Consider the following 21,672-nt stretch of genomic DNA (forward strand, 5'->3'; position numbering starts at 1 on the left):
CAGCCGGACTATCTTGACCCATCGCCTTGCACCGCAGTTGGAGGGATGTATTCATACGTCCCGTCACTCCTGGACACACTAATCCCCAGATTCCTACCCACCCCTCATACATTTTCCTTTTCAGAACTTCCTATCCTTCCCTTCCTTAAAAATACCCTCCACACAGCATCACCTAAGATGACATAGGTCGTGAGTGAAAATATTTTCCTCAAAGCCTCCTGTGTGGAATTAATGTAAAAAAATACGCTTGCTAAATTCGCTAGTTCAATTACTGTATAATTGTCGACTGTCGCAGGCCGGATTGATGACATTGGCGGGCCGTTGTTTGGAGACCCCTGATATAGACTATAGACTGCATAATGAATTTACTTTATTGACAATTTTTATCGAAATCGATTAAGAAATTTAGTTAACTATAATAGCTGCTAGTTTGTAATACTTTCTAAGGTTTCAAGGATTTGAATAAAACATTTAAAACAGTTTTAGGTTTAATTTATTTAACTAGTTTCAGGTTTATTCTCAAACAATAATATATAAGTGTTTCACAGTTTTTTTTCACAGCATGATAGGTGTGGCGAGGGTGGCTGCGGGGCGTGGGGGCGCGCTGTGTGCTGTGTGTGAACACGCTCTTGCATATCGCTATTTCGTACGTAGAATATTTAGGTACTTAGGAAGTAATTTCTTGTTATCATCTGTGACTTTTTTGTCACGATTGGCCGCCCCTAATATCTGGCCGCCCTAGGCCCGGGCCTACATAGGCCTAAGGGCAAATCCGCCTCTGACTTATGTAATGCAATTTACTGTACCAACAACTTATGGTGAGAAAATTCTCGTTTCATTAACTAACAGACAGCGGTAAATCATAAAAAAATGTCGATAGTAAGGCATCAAACTGAACAGAAAAATGTCGACAATAAGGCACCAAACTGAACAGAAAAATGTCGACAATAAGGCACCAAACTGAACAGAAAAATGTCGACAATAAGGCACCAAACTGAACAGAAAAATGTTGACAATAAGGCACCAAACTAAACAGAAAAATGTCGACAATAAGGCACCAAACTGAACAGAAAAATGTTGACAATAAGGCACCAAACTAAACAGAAAAATGTCGACAATAAGGCACCAAACTGAACAGAAAAATGTCGACAATAAGGCACCAAACTGAACAGAAAAATGTTGACAATAAGGCACCAAACTAAACAGAAAAATGTCGACAATAAGGCACCAAATTGAACAGAAAAATGTCGACAATAAGGCACCAAACTGAACAGAAAAATGTCGACAATAAGGCACCAAACTGAACAGAAAAATGTCGACAATAAGGCACCAAACTGAACAGAAAAATGTAGACAATAAGGCATCAAACTGAAAGAAAAATGTCGACAATAAGGCACCAAACTGAACAGAAAAATGTCGACAATAAGGCACCAAACTGAACAGAAAAATGTTGACAATAAGGCACCAAACTAAACAGAAAAATGTCGACAATAAGGCACCAAACTGAACAGAAAAATGTCGACAATAAGGCACCAAACTGAACAGAAAAATATAATATATAATAACAAATGTGTGCATTTCAAAGCCGGTTATATTATGAGAAGAATTAAAATTATTTAATTTAATATTAAAGTAGTACATAATGCACAGTGGATACATAATGTATAGTAAGTACCTAGTAACAGATAATAAAAAAAATTTTTAAAAAAAACGTAACGATTTTCGTTTATTTTATGAAACCTTTTTTAATCCACTTAATTTTCTATTAAAGGTATCTAATTACATTATTATTGTAGGAGCCTTGAAAGGGGCGCGTATTGTTTTCCAAAAATGATATGTACGTAAATAGCCTGGTTATTATTACTAGGAAATATATATACATATCTCCAAGGGTATAACTTCTTACTGTTTTTAATGGTAGCCAAAAATACTCATCATACGATTAGTAGGTACCCATTACGTATTTTTAAAAGGAATAGTAAATGACCTAGAACGAAAATGGAAATCTGATTAATAAAAAAAACCTTTTCCATTACAGTCAAAACAGGAACTAACAAAAGAATTAAGTATTTTTTAAATCAGCAGGTTTTTTTCACAAAATCTACATCAGCGATGCCATCGAATGACTGAATGCAAAATTATCGCTGTCGAGCTGTAAAGAAATACTGTTTTGGTTTATGTTTATCTTCATTTAGTTGATTTGCAAGTATGCAAGTATTATTTAATAAGCCAGATATTTGTGCATAGATTGTAGAAACATCGAACTTGCGTGCATTTTGTGGCGTTTACTGAAAATCCTGTTTGGTGCAAGCGTTAAGGTAAATTCCGCAACCGTTCTCTAGCATCAAATGTTTTTCCTTTCCAATTGATATTCTAGTAAATACCGCGGTACCAGTTAACGGATTTAGTTAGAATTACACAACGTAATAAATAATCACTAATTACGACATGGATATCCTGTAGTCTATGAACTGGCGAACTGGCGGATATTAATTTAAAGGTTATTTATATTTACCTTTGTTTAATTATTGTATATTTTCTGGATTTTCAGTTTTTTTGGCACAAAAAAATCATAAGAAAAATGTCCTGGTTTCACGCAAACAAGGACATTGTAAAGAAAATCTTTGTTATATTTCGAAAAGATCTCTCTATCTATTTTAGCCCAGACAGTAATACCTATGAAATTCCTGTATTGGGGATTATTATTAGCTTGAAGTAGTGGAGACGAACACAAAAGATCACAAAGCTTAGCTAAAGCCATTTCAGGCAAATTTTAAATATGAATGGTAGGTACTATTTCCGGGGAAACTTCTACTGAAATTAGTGTCAATCTGCAGTAAGTTAAATCAGGTCAGGTTCTGATTATTTGACCGGTGAATCATGTTGTATTTATTTGTTTTTATAAAGAAGAGGATGTTTGTCAGATCCGGTGGGCAATTCCCGGGAATATCCTAGTAAGAATATAAGGTATGAGGGACCTAAACTGCTTGATACCAAGAGTTTTGCAGTCGGGTAATGAACGAGAAACTATTTTAAAAAAATCTACATTATCGACGCCACGGATCGCAAAGTCAAGTCAATTTTTGTTGGCAAATGAACAAAAACATAACCATAGAAAAACCAATGCTCTCACAGGTCCACAAAATCTACACTAGCGACTGAACTAACTGCAAAGTTAAACTGTCATACTGTAAAGGCCGCCAATGAACAATATCCAAACTAAACTGATGAGATGAAAATGCACAGGTCACAGGGCACGACATAAATACATTATCATTTTACTAAAGGTTGAGTGCGATCAATGGCTTTGATTTTACAGTGCGTTGGAATAACTTTTGCAATAACTTTGGTCGGTAAGGTATTTGAAAGGTATTTAATAATTTACCTGGCTGATAAACCGGCATGCAATCTTTATCCAAAGTGTCAACTGATTAAATGTATCAAACTTACTGGCACCGTTGAAAAAGTTCATCTGTGGATGTGTCTTCAAAGGTCATGCAAACCCATTTTCGTTGCATTTTTTATGTATACATTCACAATGCACACATTCATAATTATCATATACCTATGTGAGATGACTAATGCATTCGGAATGGAGGTATTCTTTATAAATTAGCATTGTTTGCGTTGTAGGCAAAATAAATTTGTGGCTTCGTGGTTCACAGCAAATGCGTCAGCGGGACGTTGTCAAAAGACTGAATAAACGAAACAACTCGTGTTAATTTCACAAATCTATTGAAATATTTGATTACAAATTGACGTTCCTACTAATCCATTTTTGTCTATAACTCTTTGGGCCCAAAATAAACCAAATTTTGCTTCCCGTATTTCGTAAGCTTAAGTCCATTATAATACACAACACAACAAAGTCTCTCCGATACAATATTGAACATATCGATTGCGAAATTGACAGACATGAACTAAATAATATATTGCTAACAAGATACGTAATACCTAAACAATAACGGTTTTGAAACAAGGCTTTTCTTAGAGTATGTTAAATTTTTTGTTTTCCAAAATTAACATACCTTCATTGTTATTAATATCTGTACTAACTATTAAGGAGAATGAAACGCTTTATTTATTTATTCGTATCAATAACGCCTTTCTGATTTTACGTAATATAACTTACAGCATAAGATAAAAACAATAACACGAGAAATTATAATTTCAGAAGTAATAAATAACCCCTGTAAGCGTGTAAAACAACAAAGTATAGAAAATAGAAGAAAAGAACACGGGTACGTAACAAAGCAAAATGATATAATGTTTAAGTGATACAAAACTGGAAGGCCAAAAAATATACTAATGTATAAGTAGAACCATAATAAACAAAATATATAAAGTAAGTCAGGCACATCTCCTTGACAACACCCCGTATACACTGACAAAGGTCGGTGAACCTGTTTCATAAATAAAAATTTCCACCCGTGGTGTTAGTTATAGGTTCAGAAAATGCTCTTAATTTAGGTAATTTTTTTTTAATAAATGATTTAAAAATAAATTTCACAAAATAATGATACCAATTAAACTTCTTCAAATAATTATTGAGAATGTATTCATGCGTCTCTTTAAAAAGAAAAAAAAAATTGGCCTGCAGCCAAACAAACAAGTTATCGAACCAAATACTTAATCACACGAGTAATTACATGAAAATTTTAAGGAAGTTCGATGTAAAAAGTACCTACAGTAGAAATAAATCAGTACGTAGATATAATCATTGTTTTAATCCCGGGACAAAATCTTTACGTATTATTTATATGTCAAAAAAATTGCCCAATTATAAAACATCATTCGTAATGTTGTTGTTTTTTTTTTTAATTATCAAAGGGTGTAAGCCAGATGAATCGAAGATTCTATTTGACCTGTACTCTCAATTTGAACGTATAAATTCAACCATGTGTTTTCCAATGGAGATTTTTCCTTTATATTCATATTGATTTCCGGAAATGATTCACAGGTTCACGGTTTGCCGAATTCCACGAACTAGACGAAAAATTGTTACGTCACTATGAACTATGCTAATGACTAATAGGCTGGTAGCAGCTAATCACATAGTAATAAACCTACTTCTTACATAAAGACATTGACCGACGAATCAGTAGTGTTACACACGTTAGGAGTAGTTATTCTGTTTGGTTACATAAACTATTTTTGTAGAAATAACTATTTTCTGCGTGCCATTGCAGAAACGTAAGTAAATTGCAGAGAATTGGATATAAATATTTAACATACTATTATGCCAAAGTCGTGTGTCAGGACCATGATATGCTTTGGTATATTTGCCAACCCACTTTGAGAAATAATGGTATGCAATTATTTTTGCAAAATTTTTTTTTTATTCTGCAATGATATAATTCTATTTTAATACGAGTCTACTATCTTGTAGGTACTCATATCACGTGATCCACGTTTTCTTCAAGATGTTAGCTTTTGTACTTTTGTGGTATTCTTCACCATTTGACCAAGTACGTTGTTTTTTGATGAACTTAATTTAATTTGTGCACATAATGTATTTGTTTTTCATGCTCTGCTCGTGATATTGCAACATAAAATTGGCCATGAATGAGGTAATTTCTGACACATTGGGCGATTTTTATCAATTTCGAAATGTTCATGTCTTCGACATTCAGAACATGGGTTCTACATTGCCTTATGATTTGGATGATGTACTTAATTTTGATGTGATAATTTCGTAAACCTACACTTTATGGGAGAATCATGCCTCTATTGTAATACATAATAATTTCAATGATGGTAAATCTCATTCCAGAATGAATATCGAACCAAGCTTTTTCTTTGGTCGTGATATCATGGTTTATTACGCATAATTTCCGATGTATCTGTTTTTACCTAAGTTTATTACGCATACTTTCCGATGTATCTCTTTTTACCAAAGTTTATTGCGCATACCAATGTATCTGTTTTTTGCGCATTTCGATGTATGTGTTTTTTACCTATGTTTATTACGCATATTTTCCGATGTATCTGTTTTTACCTAAGTTTATTGTGCATACTTTCCGATGTATCTGTTTTTTACTCAAGATTATTACGCATGCTTTCCGATGTATCTGTTTTTACCAAAGTTTCCACCAACCCCGAGTACCTATTGTAACGTCAAAGAATTGTGCAAGTTTGGATTGCCACGGTAGTGCCTGATGATTGTTTTGTTGACGGTTTTTCGGGTGGCTGCCCTGCGATCGGTTTGACGGGCGAGCAAAAAATTACGCGGGTAGGTAGATTGGGGAACAATACGCGGGAGGACGATTCCGCGGTGCGCGTGGCGTTAGGCGAGAAAAAATGGAGATTGAAATTTTGAGAAAAAGATCGCGCGGATACCTTGAACTTATCCTTTGGAGACTTTCCGTTTAAATTTACAAAACACATAACCAACGTTTCGACTCCTGTGTGAGATCGGCCTGTGCTTGTTCGAGTGTTGTGGCTTGAAGAGATGAAAATATACAATCGGTTATTTGGATTAAAAAATGGTTTTATTTGTGAATCGTAATTCCTTGGAGACTACACTGGATTACCAAGCATGCTGTCGAGGTGACACAAAGATGAATCATAATTGTTCCGTTAAACGTTCAATGGATGCTGTTTAATTGAGGATGGCCTCGCGCACTCCATCAGACGAATCTCTACCCGGCGCAACCTGCTCACCGCTGGCGGACTCTCAAAACACCTTCAGACGTGACAACATGATCAAGGTTCTTCAATGCTTTTACACATTATGTCTTCTTGCCTTAGCCCCATAATAGCCCTGGTGATTGACAAGGGTCCATGCTCATCAGACGCTCATCAGACGTGACATCAGACGTGACACTATCATGAAAGAAAGGTGAAACAAAAGTGGTCCTGAATATCAACGGAATGTTGGTTTTATAGATGACTAACAATATTAATTGATTATTAGATAAAAGATTTTTAATGCGTGTTACTTGTGACCAATAACCGAATATTTTCACGGTTGTATTAGAAATACCGTAGCTTTGGAAGTCAATAATCAGTTCAGCTGTACCAGCTATAATTTTTTTAAATAGGTACATACTGTCAAAAAACAAGATAAGACGCCAAACTGCTTGTTCCACATATTTCTTGAACTTCTCGTATGTGTTGAAACTCGAGCGAAGCCGGGTAGTAAAGCTAACAAATATTAACAAACATCGTGTCCAACTTTTGCGGTGAGATGTTATGATAATTCATTGGTCATAACACAGGGACATCCCTGAGCGAAATAAACTCTAAGACCGAGTTGTTTCGCAGATATTCACGCGTGACAAAATAATCAACGCGCTAATCAGCGCCATTTTGTTTGACATTTGAAATGTCCCCGTTATACGCCGATTCTAGGTGCGTTTCTAATAAACTGACGAGCTTACAAACATAATATTTGTCCTCTTCTGCTGATCACAATTTGTTCCAAAGATGAAACGGACTTGGAATCGGCACTTAACGGAGACATTTCAACTGTCAAAAAACGAATGGCGCTCTATGGCCACTTGATTACAAAGTTACATTTGAATTTCTGCGTAACAACCCGTCCTTAGAATTGTTCAACAACCTTATTATTTGCATAAATTGCTTAGGGGATTTAAATAAACTTACCGAAAGTGGATTCTCCCGGATTAGCCGACCTCTGCTTCCTGTACTCCTGCAGCACCAGGTAGGTGGCCAGCAAGGACTGTACGGTGCAGGTGAGGAAGCCCCAGTTGGTGAGGAACACCAGCCACTTGCCGGAGTCCCAGTGGTCTGCGCAGGACCAGCTCAGGCCCGCCAGGAACAAGATGCTCATGGTGATCCTAAAGGCCAGGAAGGGGGCCCGAACGGCGGGGCCGGGCCCTGGGTGCCAGGGGCCCCTCACGAAGCGGGCGGGGTCGGGGTGCTCTAGATTCACCTGGGACTTGTCGAAGTGCTTCTTCCATCTTGATCCTTTTTCCATTTTTGGGGTAGTGTATTATTTTTTAAGCAACAGCAACTGTAAACAAATAAACACTACTATAAATACACGCTATTCGATTACATCACAAAGATATACTGTGCGGGTTGGGTTAACCTGAAATGGCTTCATGACCCCCGCGCCGGATAATTTAGTTAGGTAGTGTTTACAGTGGGTTGCCATATTAATAGGGACAGTTCCAATATTTCCTGATTTTTATGTTTACGTTGTCTCTACTTCTAAATAACTTGGATATGATGGCCATTCTTTCGTTATTTTTGTTACTGGTTTCATCACTGACACTTTCAAGAAGTGGCAAAACTCTCAAAGTGCCACATCCCTCGAAAATTTAAGGTTTTTTGCACGTGGCCAGCATTTTTGTGAAAATGCGTGATTGAAGTTCTGGTAAATAAATATACATTATAATTATATTTACGAGTTTTAACAGTTTAGCTATACAAAAATGTAAGTAATTATTAATTGTCTATTAATTTCTGTAATTTTTTTTTTCATATTTTATTTCAGTGAATAGTTTTGCCATATTGAGTCCAATGTTCTGTTTTTTCAGTATGGCTAGGTCTTCAGACACGTCCCCAAGAAAATTTCCGAAAGTGAAGACACTATTGTTTAACACTCAACATTTCCAAAGGGATAAAGCAGCCATTACAGGTGTTTTAAAGTCTGTGGTTAACAGGATAAATTAGAAAATCAATCAAAACCTGCCCCTTGAATTGGATCATATTGGGAAATGTGGCAGAAAACGAATCACTACACCTCTTACTGGCCGCAAAATCAAAGACGTCTGTCTCCAAAACTGCAAAAAGAGTGTGGCTCGTCTGACCTTGATAATCAACAAAGAAGTTATCGAAGTCTCCCAAAGGAGAAGCCAGAGGATATTGGCTGAGGAGAACCTCATTGGTCATCGGCCAGCTAAAAAACTAGCCTCACAGTAGATATTAGGAAAAAACTACTGGAATAGGCCAAACGCACCAAAACATGACTAAAGAGAACTGTAATATGGTAATTAACATTTTTGTGGTTTTCAAGCTTTCAAAAAATTCCATTAGTTTGATTATGGCCCTTTTTTAAGGTGTGTTTCTCTGACGAGTCCATATTCAAAATTTTGTTGGATTAATCATCCTTCGTCCGACGACGCCCAGGAGAGAAATTTCATCCGGACTGCCTTGTAGAGACGATCAAACACCCTATCAGTATTATGGTGTGGTCAGTCATCTCTTCCAAAGGGATGGGGCGCCTCCACATCGTGCAAGGGACTATGAGGCAGGATCAGTACAGACAAATACTGGAAAATCGATTACTGCCTCAAGTCGGAGAATGGTTCCCTGATGGCCAGGAATACGTCTGTATGCACAACTCCGCACCCTGTCATAAAACCAGGACTGTCACTGCATTCCTGGCTGAAAAAAATGTGCAGGTTTTACCTTGGCCGAGGACTTCCCCTAACATGAACCCTATTAAAAACCTGTAGGAACTCACCAAGAGGGAGATTGCCAAGGAGGTGATCACAACGAAGCAGCAGCTCATCGAAACCCTCATCCGGGTGTGGCATCATTCTCCTGACCTAAAGGTTACTGCAAAATTGTGTATTGAGAGTATACCACGGCGTGTACAAGCTGTTATTGCGGCTAAAGGCGAAATTACGAAATATTGACTTTTTGTTCGATTATGTTTAAAAATAATAAAAAAAATAAAATAATCGTAGATTAAGGACAAATGCGGTGTTTAATTTTTCTAAATTCAATGTCCTTGTAAATAAATAATAATAACCGCACCTAAAATCATACACATCTGTGTTTTAGGAACACAAAGTGTAAAAAACACATTTTCCATAGGTGTCCCTATTAATATGGCAACCCACTGTAATTATATTGGGTTTTCAGTGCGATAGTTTTGAAAAAAAAAATCTTGTTAACTGTTATCTTCCATAATGAATAATCCTAATTACAACAATAAACTATTTTTGTTAAATTAAAAGAATTATAATTGTTCGAACCAAGTGAATCTACAATAATCATATTTTTGTTTTTGTTTTAATCAACAAACCAACAAACAAACAAACACTTCTCTAAACTTTCAACACTGTTGACACAATCCAAAAAGTTAATAATCGTAAAAAAAAATGCAACGAATTTTACGTATTTTACGAAAAAAAAATGACATGAAGAAATAGCCAAACAACTGTGCTATGTAATTATACTAATCTATGATGTTCAGGTTAAACCATTGTTATGACACCATAGATATCTCTGTAATGGAGAGAAGATGTTAGATTATCTCATAGTTAGTACATATTTTAGAACGAAATTTGAAGGAATTAGAGCGTTACTCTCAGTATTTCATTGTTTCTTTCTTCGCATTTACACACATTATCCACACCAGCTAGAACAATGTTGCACGCATTAAAAATAATTTATAGAATTTCAGAATATATTGCACAAAAATAATATCTTTCGCGCTTTAAGCAACTTGTATTCGCCAAGCAATCATAGACAAATCGTAATTTGCTGATTTACTTTGTCCAACTTCCATATTAATTTATTTATATAACAATCTCTCACATCAAAGGGTCACATAAATTACATATCTGAACCATATATAGTCCAAAGTAACTTCTCTACCTGACTTCCATTTAAAAAATATAATAATTAAAAAATGAAACTTTAATTTTGTATCTGAATATTTTTTTGACAGTTCAATATTCTCTAGCTTATTTTCAAAATGACATTGTGATTTGATAAAAATTGGATTTCCCTGGAAATTTCAGACAGAAATAATTGTAATTCATCATTAAGGACGGGTTGTTTCGGAGAATTTGAACAATTCATCAAATTTCAACGTTCATTTTCAAGTTCTGTGAAAGATTTTTTCAAGTTCTGTTTTTATTTCAGTTTTGTCAAGCAACTAGCCTACAATGATATAATAACAGAACTTGAATAAGTCTTTCACAGAACCTGAAAATGAACGTTGAAATTTGATGAATTGTTCAAATTCTCCGAAACAACCCATCCTAAATCAAATTCAGAAGGGAACAAACAACTTTTGGGTGAACATAATTTAAATTTTTATTCTTGATTATAAGCACCCGCTAAATGCCAAAGCAGTTTGTCAGCAGTTCAATTTTATGATATAAATTATAGCAATAAAGCACCCATATAACTAGAAGTCACAATATAGCAAAGAGATACCGAAGAAAAACATTACAAGTGACTACAATACAAAGACATAAAATACGTGGACAGATAGATATATACACACACTCAAAGGCACCCAAAATACTTAAACACCCCCATAGGCATATTTATACAATTGCATGCATACAATCAATGGATAATAATGTTTTTTTTATAAATTTTAAAAGATTACAATTTTGTAGAAGATCAAAATGTATTTATAAACAATTTGGTCAGCTTTTTGTAAGTATGCGCATCTTAGTACATATAGAAGGTAAAAGATAAGTGAGTGTTCGTTGTCCCTATTTATTAGTAATTTTTGGAATGGACATAACGTATTCATTTTGACAAAATTTTGTATTGTGTGTGTGATCTACTTTTTCTTTATAAATGGAATCCATAATTAAGATTGTTAATAGTACAATCTTGCCAACAAGAAAAAAACAGAAACAGTTTGGCAAGTGGAAAATTATGTGCAGTGAGATAATATTATGTCAATAAAAAAGGCGTACGAAAATATTGAGGTACTAATTATATTGACAATGAACCGTGTGCTTTGCGCGATTTTTCCAACTTGCCGACGAAGACTCTTTTTTTCCGACCGGCAAATGAAACAAGGAAGTAAAACGAAGCCTTATATTTTCCAATAAGATTGTAAATTAAATAGTTTACTTAATTTATATTCGTTTCGCATTATACTTATGTCGGCAGCTGTCAGCAGAAAGGTTTTATGAGATGATCAAATATTAATGGATCCAGCTGGAAAATTAACCGATAATATTTAATTGCATCATTAACATCTGTGGACAGCTATCAACGTAAATAATGTTCCCTGAAACCGATTGTAAAGGTTAATGTACAAAATGAATATTTTCGATTGTACTCGTACATAATGATTATGAATTATGTAAGGCGTCAAATATTGGTGGTTCTGGAGGCTTTGTAGTGGTAAAAAATCGATTCTTTCAAATTTGGTTAATAATTTTGGTACAATTGTGGGAATTGTGTAATGTGTATACTAAGATATTCGACTTCACGATAGTATTGTGTAGTGTGTATACTACGATATACGACTTCACGATAGTATTGTGGAATTGTGTAGTGTGTATACTAAGATATTCTACTTCACGATAGTATTGTGTAGTGTGTATACTACGATATACGACTTCACGATAGTATTGTGGAATTGTGTAGTGTGTATACTAAGATATTCGACTTCACGATAGTATTGTGACAATGACAGGGTGTCCCAAAATACCTATTATTATTACGTGAATGCGTGAGATGTGAAAAAACTTTCAGTTCCTTGATTGCGTATTGTTTGAATTGCTATATCCACTCGAGCATTTTTTCTTGTAGTGCATATGCTGGTATACCGCAGAAAAAATCAATACAATCCAGTCAGTTTTTAATGCTGCTGAATGAATTTTGGTGAAAGTATTGTCTTATAACCCCACTTCTAAGGGATCACCTTCACTGGCTTCGATGCTTTGAGAGAAGAGAGTCTAATATCTAATGACCTACTAAGCATTGCAAGGAATGGCGCCAGCCTATATATCGGAACTATGTGTCCGACAAAACTTAAGCGATAGACAGATTACTTATAAAATAATTTTATTTAAATAACATACGAATAACATAACCATGCTGAGTTACTGTGGCAAGTCACTGCTAAACTAACGTGTTATAAAATCCCAGACAGAAAATTTAACAGTGAGAGCTTTGATAGGTTCGCGAATGCTACCTTTAGCAAGCCCTTCAAAGGTCTCAAAATAAAAGGCTTAGATACTGAAAACCGGTTTCTTGAATTCGCTTCGTAAAAAACCAGTTGTGATGGTCGGCAGACGACGGACAGCGTCATTAGGCACCAGGCTGTAGGCTGTAGGCTGCTGGCTGCATACCTCGCAGAAGGTAGAAGAACGAATAAGGAACGTGAGAAGAAATGATGAAGCCAGGTATTTCGACCTGACCTTGGTAAACTTGAATTTAATTTGTGATTCATCTCGCTATACGCCATTGAATATAATGTGACGTCTGGGAGTTTTCTTGGTAGTCAGAAACGTGTTTATATTTTACATTATTGTTTTTCCGATATGTGGACTTTATTTTTTTATACACAAGTTATACGTCAATCTAATGAGCGTTATATAACTGGGTAAAATACTCTCTCTGAACCCTAATGAACAATAAAAATGTAAGAGACTCTCTCTGAACCCTATTGAACAGTAAAAATGTAAAATACTCTGTCTGAACCATATTGAACATTAAAAATCTAAAAGACTCTCTCTGAACCCTATTGAACAATAAAAATGTTAAAGGCTCTCTCTGAACCCTATTGAACAATAAAAATGTAAAAGACTCTCTCTGAACCCTATTGAACAATAAAAATGTAAAAGACTCTCTCTGAACCCTATAGAACAGTAAAAATGTTAAAGGCTCTCTCTGAACCCTATTGAACAATAAAAATGTAAGAGACTCTCTCTGAACCCTATTGAACAGTAAAAATGTAAAAGACTCTCTCTGAACCATATTGAACAGTAAAAATGTAAAAGACTCTCTCTGAACCATATTGAACATTAAAAATCTAAAATACTCTCTCTGAACCCTATTGAACAATAAAAATGTTAAAGGCTCTCTCTGAACCCTATTGAACAATAAAAATGTAAAAGACTCTCTCTGAACCCTATAGAACAGTAAAAATGTAAAAGACTCTCTCTGAACCCTATTGAACAGTAAAAATGTAAAAGGCTCTCTCTGAACCCTATTGAACAATAAAAATGTAAAAGACTCTCTCTGAACCCTATAGAACAGTAAAAATGTAAAAGACTCTCTCTGAACCCTATTGAACAGTAAAAATGTAAAAGACTCTCTCTGAACCCTATTGAACAGTAAAAATGTAAAAGACTCTCTCTGAACCCTATTGAACAGTAAAAATGTAAAAGACTCTCTCTGAACCCTATAGAACAGTAAAAATGTAAAAGACTCTCTCTGAACCCTATAGAACAGTAAAAATGTAAAAGACTCTCTCTGAACCCTATAGAACAGTAAAAATGTAAAAGGCTCTCTCTGAACCCTATAGAACAGTAAAAATGTAAAAGGCTCTCTCTGAACCCAATTGAACAGTAAAAATGTAAAAGACTCTCTCTGAACCGTGTTGCACAATAGTAGATTTTGTTTTATATACAATATTTTAAACATGATTTTTTAAACGGTTCACATGTAGGAACACAATACGGAACATAAATAAATAGATATTGTTGGTCGACGGTATTATTTAATTTAAAATACGAAGGTATGAATTACGCGTTGTTGTCATAACGAATCGTATTTGTTTTTTTAAAATCATATTATCACAATAACAGCCTTACTAAAAAACGTGGTGTAAGTATTACGAGCGTAAGGTCAGAACAGTGAAAAACGATACTTATTACCATGGCGTCTGTTTGGTTAAAACGGTCTTAAACCAGGCTCGAGGTCGGCTTTACCACACCAACGTTGAGCGAGCGTGTAAGAATCTAATTAGTAAGACAATTAGTATCTATTCATTTGATAAATTAAATAACCCCAATTGGATTCAGAATTTTTTTTTAATTTTTATTTTTATTTAATAATTAAACAGTTTACAATGTATAATAATATTTGCTAACAATAATGATATATAAAAATTAGTTTTCACAATTTTTTTTTGAATTTTTTGATGACTCTTTTATGGACGCAGACGCTTGTGTTGAAAGTACGACTTGTGGTTACGTTATAATTATTCAACGCTAATTAAAATTAATTCTTAGTTATTTTTACACGTGCGTAAAAATCCACGACACCGAGCACAATACGAAGGTTAACATTTTTTTACAATTATTAAATTTATTATTTTAATTGTATATTATATCTGTATTTATTCTATGTGAGGCGTGTGGGATTGCACTAACCTCCCCACATTCCAGAATAAGTAAATTATTATTATTAAATATTATTTGATAGTCATCAGGTACAAAATTAAATAATCTTATTAATATTTTATACATTATACGTCACGTCTATAATTATGAAGCATTTATTCTTATTTTTGGCCTTGACATTAATCACACCGTTAAAATGATTTATTTATATTATTTAATGGGCCACAAACCAGTTACCGTTATTTTGACTGTTGATTTTCGTATGCAAGTAGTTGTATAAAATAATATATTGTGTTACGTTATACTAATATAACAAGAATATTATTTCTTCATAATGTCTTTTTGAATCAAACATTTCAATGAATTTCAGAATGGTGTGCCACTGTTATGTCGGAATTTGAAGGTTTTTTGAAACTAATGAATAAAGGTAAAAATATTTTGTATTATGATTATTTTTTACTATCGTTCCGATTAAATTTAGGCTCACGTAATCATCATTATGGTTTTAAGCATTTTCCGCGCGGATTTTATATGAAAATTATCTTTTTCCTGTGTGATTAAATCTGTATAACATTAACTATTGTAATAATGGGCTATTGAGACTAATCTCTTTATGTTTCAAAATCATTAAAAATATATTAGGGAAGTGTGTCAATGTAATATACATACCCATATTTAAACCGACTGTCAAACAGGATGAAAAGTGAAATAAATAAAAAAAATGGAATAACTGAAAACAAATTGTTATAGTTTTCCTTTGCGAAAAATTAATCTTTTTGTATACTCAAAATAGTAATATTAACTTTTTTAAATTTGCTCAGGTAAATCACGGTTGGAGACAAGGTACACAACGAAACAACATTATTTTTAAACTCAGTCACAGGAACGAATAATCAGAATTAGTAGGTTAAATAGTTTGACCCAAAGACGAACAGGATAAACATCTAATTGAATTTCATTTAAAAATAAAAATTAATTTCATGTAATGTAATGAAATCCCAGAGTGGAAGATACTCTCAGTATCGCCCTGGTGTAAGATTCAGAATAATTCAGAATCGAAAGTAACTTAAAATGGGTTCGGCCGTGTTCGGTGACCAGATCTGAATAGCCAGGTACTTCTGCACCTTCCTCTTAACATACCCAAATTGTGGGTGCATCAGTTTAATTCATTCATCATTCCAATTTGCCTATAAAAATGGTCTACCTTGCACAAAGACTTTTTACAATTAAAAAAGACCACTTGTCACTCTAATTCAATTTTAAAGTAACAAGATTAAGATATTTTTTATTTATTTATTACAAATATATGAAAAAGTTTTATCTGTCCAACTAGGAGAAATTCTCGTTTTAGAACAGGCAAACAAAACAGACTTAATATTAACCTTAACCTTTTGAACACCAGCGTATCATTAAGGATACGTTAAAAAATCATTTCTCTGAATCTAACCACACTAGCAGGAATATAACTAGCTATTATTACTACATAGGAAACTATGTACGGTAGATCATAGTCTATTATATAAATATATAAACGCGTTATCTGGTAAGATGGTCCAATTTACAAAAAACATTGTTGTTTATTGTACTGTTGCTTTACATTGTAGTTTTTTTTACGTTAGAATTTTTAACCTCACCAGGACAAGCCTGTGTTGAGGTTAATAATTTTACAAAATAATAAAAATAACACAAAGATTATTTATATTAAGAGAACAATATTGTTCCATTATTGAGGTTATTTTTGTTACATTATTTTGCGAAAAACAAGTAAGTGGTGACAGACAAGAATCAGTTGGCGCACGGCGAAAATTTTGCGTCGGCACAACAAGAGTTAAAAGAAAAGCGTAGTATTTTAATTTGTGCTATGAATACAACCAATTTTGATTAAATTTAAAGTGGGAGAAAAATCAAACCACGCATGTCTAAAGGTTATAAAACATGATGTGAAAATCTAAAATATTAAAATTATTTTTTAATTAGAATTAATGGAAAATATACAGAGAATCGAAGTAATAACATTTTGATAATGGCCTTAATTTTGATATATCTACGTGCATAATGATAAAAACCAGCTACATTGATAACAATAGAACAACAAAATAATATGTAAGTCACGGAAAACAATTCAAGGATTTCCACTATTACTTTAAACCAATTTATTGATAATTTGGATAATTCACTATAATACAACCTGTTAAAAAATGAAAACCTTGAAAGATCGGAACTAATAACCGCATGTTTTAAAAGGCCTTAATGTAGGATTTTATCTTGATGGCCTTTTAAACAAAGCAAATGGATCCACTAAAACCGTGATCCAAATCTTCAACTTTCAAATAGAATAACCAAGTATTTATTCAATTATCGCCTCCTTTCCTTGAAGAAATGAAATGTGTTTTATCAATTGTCATTAATGTTCGATTATTAATTTTATTAACCACCTTGCAGTAACGAGGCCACAAAAATAAGAAAATAATTTGCAGATCATAAAAATCCTTGACATCGCTTCTATATTCTGTAGGTTGTTTTCAATACCATCGATGTTATTAATCTGAAATTTTTAATATTATTGCATTATAGTTTTTATAATCCTAGTGATAGGCCATATTATTATATAAAATCTCTCTTAACACAAACATGTGGTGTTTTATATTTATGAATTGTGAAGCTGAAATCATTCATAAATAATTTGCCTGGGGATTATTAGAAATAAACCTTTCGAATGAACACTGTTAGTAAACATGAAAAAAAACGAAATCTTGTCAAAAATTTTAACAAAAGAAATACACATTTCCAGTTAGTATAGAATTATTAATTAATTAAATTAAAATAATTTTCTGATTGTAGGTAGATATAATGAACACCGTAAGTAAAAGTAAATTTGAGTTCATTGAACGTGAAAAATTTCACGTTCAATAAACAGACAACCGAAATTAGTATTTTTGTTGATAATCCGAGATAATGGACTCCACTATATTACTGAGATTTATACTACCTATAGAGGCCGTCATAAAAAACTTTTTGTTTTGTTCACTCGACTGAATTAAAGTGGTACCAAGAAGTCGACCTCAATTGTAACAAAAGATGTTTAAAAGACTGATGCACTCACCTACTGACTTACAAATATATATTTTTAATAGAAAGGTACAAAAACTTTTCTATGGGGATAAAATTGTTTAGTCATGTCTGAGAAAGTGTAATGAATTACAAATAGTTACGAAAACTTAGTGAAATGATAGTAGGTAGGTATGTGTCTTCCATATCTATCTATCTTCTATCTGTTTATATAAAGAAGAATGTCGTATGTTAGTAATTGCAGATTTATACAAATTTACAATTTTGTTCCAAGGTTGATGAAATTTCGCACACATGACCTTCAAAACAAGAACAACTGTGTCTGATTTCTAAAACTATGTAATATGCCTGTGTCAGACGGCGCAATACCTACGCATCAAGCGTTTTTTGGGTGTGGCCTATATCACCATTTCGCTCACCATCCAATCCCATACCAGTAGGTCAGACGAGACAGATGATATGTTATAAGTGTGGGCGGGACTTGCTATAGCCGGGCGATATTGGAAAATGATGCAACCCTCGCAGGCAGGAGAGGGGGTCAAATCAATTAGGGAGCTGCCGTGGCCACGCGGCTGTTAAGTGTCCAAAAAACGCTTGATGCGTATAGCGTCACCTGACACAGGATTGAAAAATATTTCAAAATATTTCCTGTCTGAAAGTTAAAGAAACACTACTCGATTAAGTCCTTCTCAACATTATGAAGAATAGACAACATTAAAAAAATTTAAACATTCTCGTTTTACATATATTAGCAGCCATGTGGCGGCTTTGCTGGACTACCTTTTTAAAACATAACAAAAAAACCAAACTCGTCATGAATTATAACACGTACAATGAAGGGGGACTTAGCTTGCAGAGGATTCATACCTAAAACGATGCGATACGCGACGCTTTGAATTACTAGGCAAACCACTCAAATAACTGGATTACCTAATACTAACGATATACCTAAGAAGTCAAAGGTTTTTATTGTTTAGAAGAGAGGAAATTGTTGAAATAAACCGTCACACTGGATGACAAAACTACGACAAAGAACGATGTCGTTAGTTGGCAGTACACTTTCAATGTTAATATGTCCCCTGAACAATAGGTAAATTTGACTTTTATACAATGAGTGGATATCCGTTTTAACGTGACATAATTTCGTTGGGTATTAAAAAAACCGAAAAAGTCGTCAAACATATTTTTCGTGAAAAAGTGGACAGCCAACATTTGACTTTTCAAGGTCCAGAAAAATATCTCGCTGAGGAAAAGAAATGTTTATTGTCAATTGATTAAATTTGTACCACACTGCCTAGGTCAAAAGTACGTAAAATGTTGCAATCGTGAGTGAATCAAATGTCATGGTTCTATAATCGAGCTCATAATCCAATCTATTTGATGAAGTGGTCTTCGTTAGGAGTTGAGAACTCACGTAAAAAATGGCATATTAAAGTGCATCTAAATAATTATTGTTTACAAATACACATTATTTGTTAAGTTAGGCCAGATTTATATTGGAAAACTTAATTTTTAAAAAGTTGAAAATCACACCCAAAACCTTTCCCAAAGTCAAACGCGTCGACCACTTGAGGACACAATACATCACATTCTAGACGTTGTAATTTCTATTTGTTCGTAATTTTCATTTGGAAAGACGTGAACGTGGCGTAATTAAAAGTATTTACAAATAATTGTAAGCAATAAATAATTAGTGGCCTGAAATATCAATACAAATTGAAAATATCTCCCGAGTAAAAATAAATTCCGCCAACGGGAATTGAACCCGTACCTTCTGATGTGCCTGGACCACTGAGCTATGTCGGCTTATTTCCAACCCGTCAAATAATTCAATATGTACTACTAGTACCTCAATCAACAATTACTGCTTTTTATATTTTTTTCACCTGTAAAAAACCAAATTTATTTTTCTAGGAAATGCTTTGTTAGTGCTAAATTTCCCACTAGATGGCGGCGAGACATTATATCTACATTTGTTGGTGAAATATTTTGACTTGTCAAATCTTATTATTTTTTTAATGATGAACTAATGTTTATAAGACAAGGTTTTATGCATAGCATAAAGTATAACGCTTATAATTATTAGTTTTCCTTTATGCTATCCATAAAACCTTGTCTTATAAACATTAGTTTATCATTAAAAAAATAATAAACGTATTTACGTTTAAAACCGCGTTCAAATTGGGAGAGAAAAAAACTCTCGGCGTTGTTTTGTAGCCAATGAAAACTGTCGTAGCAATGCCGTGCAATGCTGATCTGTGGCGACAGTATTAAGACGTTTTCATCATCGCACAACTGTCCCAACTGTCCCAACTGCTCCCAACCGTTTGGAGCCAGTGAGACTATGGCATTCACAATTGGAGTATGTTGTGAGGCTGGAGGTAGTCGGAAGATGGAGGAGATGGGGGAGAGGAAGTGAGGGAGTACCTGGATATTCAGATCTGGTTAACAAAACACTTTCAAAGTCTCTTCAAGCAACTTTTCAATTCTGGATGGTGATCTTACAACAGGGCAATATTGAGAGTATCTTCCACTCTGAAACGTGCCGCAAGTATACTATATATTTAAATTAATAAATTGTGAAATTACACAAAATCATTTATTGTGCACCCGGCATTTGAACCCGCGACCTTCGAATTGCTAGTCGAGAGCCTTACTCCTCGACCACGGAGGCCGTCATGTGCAAATTTTTTGAATTAAAATGAAATTTTCATCCCCGTAAAAGATTGAAAATACAGGTTAGTCGCTTTTACGTTTTCATAGTCGACATGACATATAAGTAATAAGTTTTTGGCAAAATATTTTTTTACGGATAATATATTATACCAACATAGTTTTGTAATAGAACTTAATACATAACATGATCTCAAAATCCGTAGCCTAAGCTATAAGCTGGAATCCATACACATTTCTTGCTCTTAGGGCTTAGTATTAAAATATGCGATTCGTTATAATGCGAGTTACACAAATACCTATGATGAAACTCGTGATAGAAAGTGCGAATGTTGGTTAATGTTCGCACAAAATCTTCAGGCAAATTTCTTCATTTTTAATGAAAAATATGTGTGAATCTGAACTACCTCTATTTTAATAAGTTTATACGAATTTCGCGGTGGTTCAGCTATTCAATAATATAGCTAAACACGTTAAAATTCGAGTAAAACATATATTCTGTTTACCGCTGTAACCGTGACGGTAAGAATCCTTGTTAACATGAAACTATTATGACAATTTTTATTTAACTATTGAAACAATTTTATTGTTATCCCAAAATTCCAGTTCCTACCTAAATTCCCTTGTTTTGTTCCATTTCCTAAAGGTCTTACTTACCTTTGAAGAAAGCAGGAATGAAGAAATTTGAAATAAGAAGCCCACAGCAAGTGTCATTTGTTTTTGATGTTCGAATACTCGTCGTTGCATATAGTTGAATCTTTTCGCTCCTCGTTATTATTAATAATTATCTCATGAAAAGTATGTAAAAGAGTACAAATTATCATCATTAAATATTCTCGTGTTGTATTGTATGTTTTATGATGACGACCGATTAGTGGTTGAGTTGGCATCGAGTTTGGGT

The 21,672-nt window shown here is 33.9% G+C and overlaps 2 protein-coding genes across 2 annotated transcripts in view; both read right to left on the reverse strand.

Moving 5' to 3' along the window:
* LOC149425296 (protein rolling stone-like) overlaps positions 1–21,672 on the reverse strand; it is a 51,238-nt gene that overhangs the window by 16,533 nt on the left and 13,033 nt on the right. The window contains exon 2 of the mRNA XM_089651067.1: positions 7,609–7,978. Coding sequence (XP_089507193.1) covers positions 7,609–7,942 — 334 coding nt within the window. The 5' untranslated portion in view covers positions 7,943–7,978. The remainder of the gene's footprint in view (positions 1–7,608; positions 7,979–21,672) is intronic.
* LOC149425297 (uncharacterized) overlaps positions 9,255–21,672 on the reverse strand; it is a 45,942-nt gene continuing 33,524 nt past the window's right edge. The window contains exons 3-4 of the mRNA XM_089650762.1: positions 9,437–9,521; positions 9,255–9,322 (exon numbers count right to left, since the gene is read on the reverse strand). Coding sequence (XP_089506888.1) covers positions 9,255–9,322; positions 9,437–9,521 — 153 coding nt within the window. The remainder of the gene's footprint in view (positions 9,323–9,436; positions 9,522–21,672) is intronic.

The sequence above is a fragment of the Hesperophylax consimilis genome, chromosome 3 (assembly GCF_061612785.1).
Source record: "Hesperophylax consimilis isolate HC1 chromosome 3, BYU_Hcon_1.0, whole genome shotgun sequence".
NCBI lineage: Eukaryota > Metazoa > Arthropoda > Insecta > Trichoptera > Limnephilidae > Hesperophylax > Hesperophylax consimilis.